General features: G+C 29.6%; 1 protein-coding gene across 2 annotated transcripts in view; it reads right to left on the bottom strand.

Annotated features, from left to right (window-relative positions):
• Nucleotides 1-10,673, bottom strand: part of sigmar (Tumor necrosis factor alpha-induced protein 8-like protein sigmar) — a 31,705-nt gene that overhangs the window by 16,159 nt on the left and 4,873 nt on the right. The window contains exon 2 of one of the 2 annotated variants that reach the window (XM_014426303.2): nucleotides 9,374-9,434. The exons of the other annotated variant lie outside the window; for it this stretch is intronic. Within the exon in view, the coding sequence (XP_014281789.1) occupies nucleotides 9,374-9,383 (10 nt within the window). The 5' untranslated portion in view covers nucleotides 9,384-9,434. The remainder of the gene's footprint in view (nucleotides 1-9,373; nucleotides 9,435-10,673) is intronic. 2 annotated transcript variants of the gene reach the window in all.

Below are 10,673 nucleotides of genomic sequence, written 5' to 3'. Positions count from 1 at the left end.
GGAGAGCTTTCATCCCACTTGGCCTGCCATTTTTCTAATATTTGTAATTTAAGGGGTGTACTGTGTTCTGATGGGGTAAAAACGGCGGTGCCTCGGCAAGGGAGCGTGAGTGCCTCTCTGGCAGCTTTTTTATTGGTTAGTTGCTCATCAGTGCAGTCGACTTTCGGATAATTTTCACCCTAGCAGGTATTCAGATATTTCGGGTAAAATTTATTTACGTTATATTTAAGTGTGCTATTGCAGTGTCGTACTAGTCTTTAAACTAGTTTTTTTGGCTAATTATTAGAGACTTTTTCTATTAATACTAAGTTATTATTTTTCCTTAGATATTGAATTTTAGATTATATAGATTTGTTTTAGAGTCACGGGTCAAATTTATATTTGGGGCCCGGGGATGGTACAATTTTAAATTTTTGGGCGAATATACAGGAATAATGTTTTCCCACCTTTGGTCATTACATTTAGCAGGTTGATGAGTTGTGAAAGTTCACTATCAAAGCGTATACATATGAGAGTTAATGCGAATATTAGTCAAGTGACGTTTCTTGTACTCCTTAAGATCAGACCACGCACTTCATTACGGTCACGACAGTAAAAATATCGTGACAGTGAATGCTGTCATGATTATAACTACCAAATAGCTACACCATGCTAATGGCTAACACTACTGCCGCAATAACAGAAACTGTAGAGTACTTCACTGTTAAAGCTTACACATGTAATAGTTAATATTAGAGAGATAGTTGACCGTGGATGACTTATACGAGGAGAAGATGGTAGGGGGGGGTGCGGTAAAAATAAAACACAAATAAGTTGAAGTAACTTATTTAATCGTGCCAACGTTTCGGCCAGAATTTCTAGACTTCACCAGAGCTAAGAACAGAACAAGATAACAACCAATGAATACAAAAAATCAAAAATAAAATATAAACGACATGAAATAAATAATTGTACAGAATGGAATCAATAAACTAAAGTGATGAGAGAAGTGAGAAATAAAATGTATACATAAGTAATTGAAAAAGTAGTTAAAATAACATAATTAAGGAAATAAAATAAAAATTAAGTTATATAATACAATGATACTACTTGTACTATCAACTATCACGCCAAGTACAATCATGACTGTAACAATCATACAGTTATAGTTATAATGATTCTCCAAGTGCAGAAAAAAAAGTGGAATTTAAAGGCGTTGAGTATTTTTTGGTCGGGAGAATCGGCAGTACTATAGTTCATAGTTCGTGTTGCCTAAGACGTTTTTAAACATTAATAAAATAATGGTTTGGGGCCTTAGCGTACTTGCTCAGCCTCCACTGGCTCACTACCAGTGATGCGGCGAGAGGGATGCGCTGGGATCTCTTGAGCTCTGCTCTACCCCTCACACCTGGGGGATAGAGCTTAGGGATCCTCAGATCAAGTGTGTAAATATTGTATATAGGAGTGTAAATGTGACTAGAGATTCTTTTATTTTTATCATTATTTTATTGATTTATTTTTTCAAGCACATAGTTTGATTATGTTCATTTTCTTTATTTTTATGTACTTTTTTTTCATTCTTATTTTATTTTATTTTAGTGAGAATGTGATCATTCATCACTATTACCTATTGCCCACAACGGCGTGGCAGATTGTAATATGTATCAATAAATAAAGTTCGATTATAAAAAAAAATATATAATAACAAATAAAATAATGTATATGTTTGAGGATGCCCCCTCAAACATTTTTAATGGGATTTGGCAATTTCGCCCTCTAGTGGAAAACATATGAAGTGTAGAGTTTATAGCCGCATTGGCCTGTGTACAGGTGAAATACGAGCTAGCACATTTCTAAAAAGGTAGCAACACTTTCTACAACGTAACATGAGTGTGCAAAACTTCACCACACTCAGCCAAGAGATGGTGACGGCAGGATGACAGAAGAAAAGAACAGGAGAGAAATCCGTCTTCCATCGGAACATCACAACATCACTAGAATGTCAAACCAACAAACCTATAATTTCTTCCATTATTCCATGCAAACTTATCAATTGGCAAAATTAATTTAAATTAAACTAACCCGATTGTACAAACCTTTGGCTTATCAATATACAATTATTTGGGTCATTTAAATAGAAGCTAACCATGCTTCGTTTATTTTTATAAATCCATTAAATATAGTTCACTCCAAATACTTATAACTCAATTCATACCATTACCCCATACTGAAATCCAGGGAATACTTGAATTATACAAGTTAAAAATAATAATAGAGTAAACAAAGAACAAGTGAGGTAGGGGACAGATGATGTGATGAAGCTGTTGGCAATTTTATTATCTCATAAAGATTACAAGGTTACAAAACAAGTCGCCCAGAAAATCCTTTAAGAGCTTCTCATTTAACGTATAATATAGACTTCAAATAGAAGTCTGAAAACATTCTTTATTTTCTCAAAAGTCTAACATTTCGGCCATTCTCAAGGACGATCTACCACAAAACAGCTTTCATTATTCATTGATTTTTAACAATTTTAGCAATTAATAATATTATAAATAAACAACATACCTTAAAAACGAATTTAATATTATTATTATTATTGGTGTGACAGACTGTGGAGGTCCAAGGCCTCGGTGGATGTACTAAGGAAATACATCGTGCGTTTCTTGACGAGGTTTTCATAGGGTGGGTTCGTTACTCCCTCGCCTATTTTTGTGAGTGCCACCCATTGGCTAAGAGGCCTCACAAATGCCTGGGGCTAGGCTGTGAGTGAGTATTGTATAATTACAAGCTTGAAAAAAAAATTAAAAAAAACAGATAGAGCCGGGGACTTGAACTCGTAACCTTCGGGTTGGCAGACAGGCGCGTTACCACGCTGCTACCGTCATCTACCTAAAAACCAATTTACACTCACATAAATTATTTTAAAAATTTTTTAGAAGGCTATTCTACTCAGGACACTACAATTATGCTATGAGATAATAAAACATTAGAGAATTATATTAATTTATTAATAAGCTACCATTCCTCAACTTTAGTCTAATAACCTATTTCTTCACAATTTTGATAATAAAATAATTTTACATAAAGAAAATAATACATTCAAAAGGAAAATACTTGAGTTTATTTATATATCGGAAAACATTAATGATACAGTGAATTTTAAAACAGACACTAGATATCTAAATCAGCACTATGCAGAGATTTTAACCAAAATTAATTTATTAAAAACATGGGTAAACATTATTTAAATATTTAAAATTAACTTTGATATGAATTTTAAGAATAAAAGAAATCAGAATTTAATAATAAATAAAAGTTCTGCTTGACCTGAGAGTAAGGAAGGTTACAAATATTGTTATAATAGCAAAGTGTAATAGGGTTAAATTAATTACAATTAAAAGTTTAATATTAACGAAATAGGGACATAATAGGTAATTAGACTAAAGATAAGGATAGCTTATTAATAAATTAATATAATTCCTTAATGTATTATTATCGCATAGAGTAATTTTTACAGAAACCAGTGACCTGGGCTTATTCTAACCTGCAGAAATTTTTTAAAAATAATTTATGTGATTATAAATTGGTTTTTATGGTATGTTATTTATTAATCATATTGTCAATTGCTAATTTTTTAAAAAATCAGTGTATAATAAATGCTGCTCTGTGATAGATTGTCATTGAGAATTAATATACTTCCCTAATTTTTTATTTTTATTTTTATGTAATTTTTCATGAAACTAGTGACCTGGTAACGAGCCTGTCTGCAAACCCAAAGGTTGCGAGTTCGAGTCCCCGACCCTTTCTGTTTTTTTTTCAAACTTATAATTATACAATACTCACTCATAGCCTATCCCCGGGCATTTGTGAGGCCCGTTAGCCAATGAGTAGCACTCACCAAAATAGGCGAGGGAGTGACGAACCCACTCCACATATTTCCAAAATACATCGTGCGAGGCCTTGGACATCTACGGTCTGTCGCGCCAATAATAATAATAAATTGGCTTTTAAGGGATATTATTTATTTATAATATTGTTAAACGCTCAAATTGTTAAAAATCAATGAATAATGAAAGCAGTTTTGTGTTAGATTGTCCTTGAGGATGGCCGAATTGGCTATTTTATTTTATTTTATATATATATATATATACCAGATCGGCCTAGCAGGCCTTACATCGTTGATATAACTTATATTATATATATATTTTCTAACAGTTGATTATGAGGGGGTATAGTCATACAAATGACACCCCTAACTTGTACAATGTTCTTATTGAAAGAAAAAAAAAAGAAAATAAATAGATAAGAATAATGCTTCTTAATAAAAGAGGAAAGTAAAATTAATATAAAAAAATAATGATATTGGTACACTTAAATAAAAGAAACAATTGCCTTCTAATAGAGAAAAAAATAATAATGAATATATAATATGAATAATAATAAGTAAATAGAGGTAGTGTGACTATGAATTAATTTTATATTTATTAAAAATTTATAAAGGAATGTCCTAAAGCAATCTGGGCTTCAGTCTTCGGGTTGAGGTTGGTTTTCCCAGGTTGTATGTCACTGCTCCTTTAACTGTCGGCAACTGGGAGTGGAACTTTATGAACCATTTTTTGATGTAATCCTCTATTGACTCCATTCGTAATTCGCGATGCAATTGGCTATTTCTTATGAACCAAGGAGTATTAACTGCGATTCTTAGGACTTTATTTTGAAAAGATTGTAGTTTTTTCCTTTTGCCGAATTGGCTGAAACGCTGGACTTATGTGACATTTAATTTGAAGTCCATATTATACGTTAAATGAAAAGCTCTTAAAGGATTTTCTGGGAGACTTGTTTTGTAACCTTTACGAGATAATAAAATATCCAACAGCTTCATCTAGATCCACCATTTTGATTTCCTTTAACTATACTCGGCAGCCTCATCAATTTTAATTACTAACTGGACATTATTTTTATTGAACTAATAAAAAATTTTGATGAAATAAATGACTTTGTTTTCCTTTTGGGCTCTTGGACTATTGCCGCATATATTGACGTATTTCGAAATGTCAAGTAATTCACCGAAACATTTTACAAAATTATTAGTAACTATTTCACTAAAATGGCATGATTTAACTAATTCTGATACTTAAATTTACCCCTTAAAGAAATTATACATCAAAAGAATACGGATTGTTATTTTGAACCAGACACGCAATCCTGAAATATCACTGTTATTATGGAAATCACTACATGTTTTCATAACTCTTAAGATCAAAATATCACAAAGAGTTATTTACTATTATTACTAATTGAATTCAATTTCCGACGAATTGCAACAAAATCTATAATTCATATCATTGATCTTAATTTACGTCATGACACGACGCGGTTTATAGACTAACTTAATTCTGGACTTATTAATACATAAAACTAGTACATAACCTATGAATATCAGCTTCATTCTAGAATTTTTATAAGAAACGTTTTGATTTGATTACCTAGACATATAATGTCTTTATAAATATATATCTGTACTGTGTTAAATAAAAATGAACTGCAAGAGTTAATCAAAAAAATTCGAAACAACGTATTCACACCGAATCGAAAGATTTTTTAAATATACAATCTCTTTTCTATTAATTTATAGTAATTTACAATTGTACAAAAAATACAATAAGTAAATATGAATAATGTTTCAAACACTGAATAATCTTGGGAAGGAACTAAATTAGAAGGTCCGTAGCCATCTTCTTTTCAGATGCCTTGGAGGATTATCGGGGATTGTTAAGGATAAGGGATTAAGAATAATGGGTTAGGATGGGTAATGATTATGGAATGAAAGGAGACATATCTCTTTTGGGCCAAATCTGCAACGAAAGGGATGTTAAGGTCTTTGTATTTGTGACGTAATAAGGAGCATCAAGGATTTTAGGGATTTTTTACGGATTGAACTTAATGTTCTTTATATAACTTATCTAGTCCGAACTAGATATTCCTTCCATTTTAAACTCTCTAACCACCCAAAACTTACTAGTTTCTAACCTTGCTTCCTCTTCCATTCCTGACAATCCTCCGAGGCGCCTGAAAAGAAGATGGCCACGAGAACTGCTAATGTGAAATGTCATTAGAGTGCTACCAATTGGTAGTGTAGCACTCCTGTAATACTCAATTTTAACTGAGATCAAATTTACTATATGTATTATAATGTACAGTTGTAAATAGTAATAATTAAATAAATAAAAAATACTCTTTTTATGGATTTATTTAAAAATTAGTCCACTAACAAAACTTCTTTTAATATAATAATAATGATAATAATCTTTATTTATTCTGGGATTGATCCCTTTAGAATAATTTACAGGCGTCAAAAATAGGCTTTAGAGCCTTAGAGTAAAACACAAAATAGAGATGAAATTACAAGATGTCGTACAATAAATTAATACAGTGAATTTAAAAATATACAATTAAACAACCATAATTAACAGAAAATATAAAATAATGATAAAACAAATAAAATGAAACCATTTGTCATATCATAAAATATAAGATGACTACTGATAGTAAATAAAAGAAAAAAAATGATAAAAAATCAAATACAATTGAACTAAAAAGTAATAAATAAACAGATATAATTTCTGCTAGTGTACATATTTACAATTATAAACGAAGATCTAAGACATAAAATACAGAAAATATATAAAGCTTTTTTGAAACTTGCAATTGTTATTCTTCCGGAATTGGGTGGACAGAAGGTAGTCGAAGATACGGGATTTGAAGATTGGAAGGGTATTAGAACTACGAATGAAGGAGGGAATAGAATTCCATAGGGAAGAGGAACGGATGAGGAAAGATCTACCAAAGGCTGCGGTTCGAGGGCAGTTACATATAAGTCTAATATAGGACCTATATCACCTTAGGACCTAGTAATATCGGACCCTTATATTTTAACTTATTTTATTTTCCGTTTTAACGTAATTTTATTACATTTACATTGTAATCCGAACTAATTGCTGTAGGGAAATATTCAGATTACTAACAAATTCGGATTAAATAAAGTATTAAGAAAAATGGTGTACAAAACTTCAGCAATATGAATGTACATAACTATTTTTAATTATTGGTGAAGTTTGTCGGGGGGTGCGGTCAGCAAAGAACAACATAAATAAACAAAACCATATTTATTTATTTTATGCCGACGTTTCGACCTGAGTTTCAGGTCTTCATCAGGGCTGTAGAACAAAAGAGATAACAACCACATTAAGAGCAACTTACAATTGAAAAGGAATAATATACAAATAAATTTAGAATTATACAAAATATTGAATTAAATCATAAATGATAAAAGATTGTTAACTGATAATTGAATAGTACAAAATTTTAATTGATTGATAATCGTGGAATTGTATGGTAGTAGATTGAAAACAGTGACAGATGAAATATAATATCATGTAGGTAAGAAGATATGTATAATATAAGATATGCAAGTAGTGTCTAAAAAACTGAGAAAATAAATAAATAAATTGAATCTACAAATTATATTTTTTCAGTTTTTTAGACACTACTTGCATATCTTATATTATACATATCTTCTAACCTACATGATATTATATTTCCACTGTCACTGTTTTCAATCTACTACCATACAATTCCACGATTATCAATCAATTAAAATTTTGTACTATTCAATTATCAGTTATCAATCTTTTATCATTTATGATTTAATTCAATATTTTGTATAATTCTAAAATTATTTGTATACTATACCTTTTCAATTGTAAGTTGCTCTAAATGTTGTTGTTATCTCTTTTGTTCTATAGCCCTGATGAAGACCTGAAACTCAGGTCGAAACGTTGGCATAAAATAAATAAATATGGTTTTGTTTATTTATGTTGTTCTTTGCTGACCGCACCTCCCGACAAACTTCTCCAATCATTAATCTACGGTCAACTATCTACACCTCATTATTTTTAATTTTTTTTCTTCATATTTTTTTGGAAATTTGAGGTTTTAAAAAATTAATCTTTTTTTAAGAAGTCGGTTTTTTTTTTTTCGTTAGGTGCTATGAGTCTTATAACTTCGCTGACTACAAGCCATATTTTGAGTGGCAACACTTTTGTTTTCTTTTAAATCCCCAGTAATGCTAAATTATGATTTAATTTGTTAAAATTATAAGATGGTTCATTTATAAGTGAAAACAAAGTATACATATTTATACTATTAATTAAATTATTTTTACAGAATAAAATGATTTATACAATAGATATTATGCATTTCTAATTCCAGCAAAATTTATAATGAATGTTTCCACAGGAACTAGATTACCCGAAATAGAAACTAAACATTTCCACTTTCGATTTTCATGGTTTTTACAATATCTTGCCTATAGTTCGGTAAGTTAAAAATATTTTTTACGCATGTCCATTTTTATTAGCTAAAGAAAAATGTTATCGCCTGCTGAGTTTTCTTTAAAAAAGTAACTTTCTTTGTTACTCCAGTTCGGATTACTGGAGTGCTCGAATTACCTAGATTTATTTAATTTATCAAAAATAAAAATCCATCCATCTCTAGAAACATATCTGAAGAATTCTATAAGTTATATAAAAAAAAGGGAGGGGAAAGGGAGTATTTTATTCTATTAGAGACTATTTTATTATTATTTTATATTCTTGTATATTGTTGTTATTTAAGAGAAAAAGAAAAAAAAAACGTATGTCATATATTTTGAAACTAGTTTTTTTTCCCCTTTTTCTTCATTCAATAACAAATATTTTCCTCTGACATTAGTTCTACGTGTTACAATTAACCAAACTATGATGATTGGGAATTAAAAAAAAAAATTAAATCTGTAACACTGCAACCCGTGAAGGGTTATTTAATAATTTTTCATGAATAAGAGTACTGTTACGAGACCAAGGGTTGTGCTAGGAGGTGATTTGGTCAGAATCACCCTCGACTGCTAGATTTTTAAGGGTACCCACTTTATGAGGTTGGGTGGACCCCAAAGGGCTAGACTTAATACAGAGAACATTGAGCCTTACCACTGTGCAACCGCGCTCCCTCACAGGAGCCAAAATTAATTTTTTAATGAGTAAATAAATTCATATATTCTATAAATAACAGTCTTACTTAAATTAAACATTTGATTTTAAATTAATATTAAAAGAGAAAACTATAATATATTTTTAAATTGCTTACATAGTTATAGGGTTATAAAAGATATTACTTCCTATTGAAAATGAAATAAAATGTTCTTTACTACAATAGCTATGCAGTCTATGAAAATCTATTGTTCATAATAAAAATAAATAGGTATAAAACATAAATAATAATGTAAAAAATAAATACAAAATAAATCATAAAATCATATTAAAACAAAAATAAATAAAAATAAAATTAAGCTTACCTTCGGTCATTTGAAGTGTTTCCAATACTTTTTAAACTTATAACTGGATAATTCAGCTAATCTATAAATTCACCAAACAAAAAAAAAATTAAAAAAAAAATTAATTTCAAACAATTGAAATAAAAATGAAATAAATTAAAATTAAAAAAAAAAAGTTTTTCATAATAATAAAAAAAAATATTTCAGCAATGGTTTCGATTGTGATATAAAATTAATTTCATTAGAAGCTTGGTTATTTTGATTTGTTCCAATCAACTGATATTGTATTAAATAAAACGGTAGATTCATAAAAGGATTTCTTAATGAAAAAATAATTAATCGATTGATTATCTGAAGAAAAAAAATCAGAGATAATTTTTTCTATTTGAATTTTAAAATTGATAAAAAGCGTCTATGTAAATAAAATGTGATCCTGGTTAAGTTAATGTAGGGTTTGCAATAGATAATTGCTTAAATGACAAATAAAACTAAAAAAATAATAAAATAAATTTAAATAACATTCGTAGCTTATGTTTATGTCGAAATGACGTCATACCAGTTACCTGAAATCACCAGACCACCATAAAACTAACTCCAACCTACGCAAGGTTAGCAATGCTATATTCTATACCTAACTAGAAAATCCAAATTAAAACCAGAAACAGTTATTATTTTTTTTATAAACAATATTAAGTTGCGGAAACCCATCCTCAACCCGAAGACTGAAGACTTGTTTTTTTCCTCCTCATTAGAGGGTAATTGTTAGTTATGTTAGATCTAAGAATGTCTTTATTTTTGTTTTTAACTTTAGTTTTCTCTCTTATTAGGAATTATTGTTTTCATCTATTTATGTTATATATAAATGTAACTGTCGTATTAACCATGTAAGGCCCTCCAGGCTTATGTGGTATTAAATAAATTTTAAAAAAACCTCATGCCAAAACAACAATTGCGGCTTACTTTTTCTCGGGGTTAGAAATTAAATTTTAATGCGTACTTTGGGACTAAATTGCAATTCTATAAAAAATCATGGTGATTATCATTATCAGATATAACACACTTTCCAAAATACCGTAAAATACCATTTTCTGTTTAATGAAAGGTCTGCCTGGCAGTAGATGGTCTCTTGGACGGATATAGACCAGACTAGTGTTGATACAGTTAGGAACATAGACAGTTATCTCTCAACTACTTGAGACTTCGAAAGAAAAGTTTTTAAACTTAACAAGTAGAAAAACTCAAAGATGTTCTACTTATATAAGTTGTAACTAACTTTTTTTATTTCATGACAACTTCTTTATAATTTACTTCACATAAATAT

This window comes from Halyomorpha halys, unplaced genomic scaffold, assembly GCF_000696795.3.
Source record: "Halyomorpha halys isolate HHAL.00 unplaced genomic scaffold, Hhal_1.1 Scaffold568.1, whole genome shotgun sequence".
NCBI lineage: Eukaryota > Metazoa > Arthropoda > Insecta > Hemiptera > Pentatomidae > Halyomorpha > Halyomorpha halys.
This window is presented reverse-complemented; position numbering and strand designations above follow the sequence as displayed.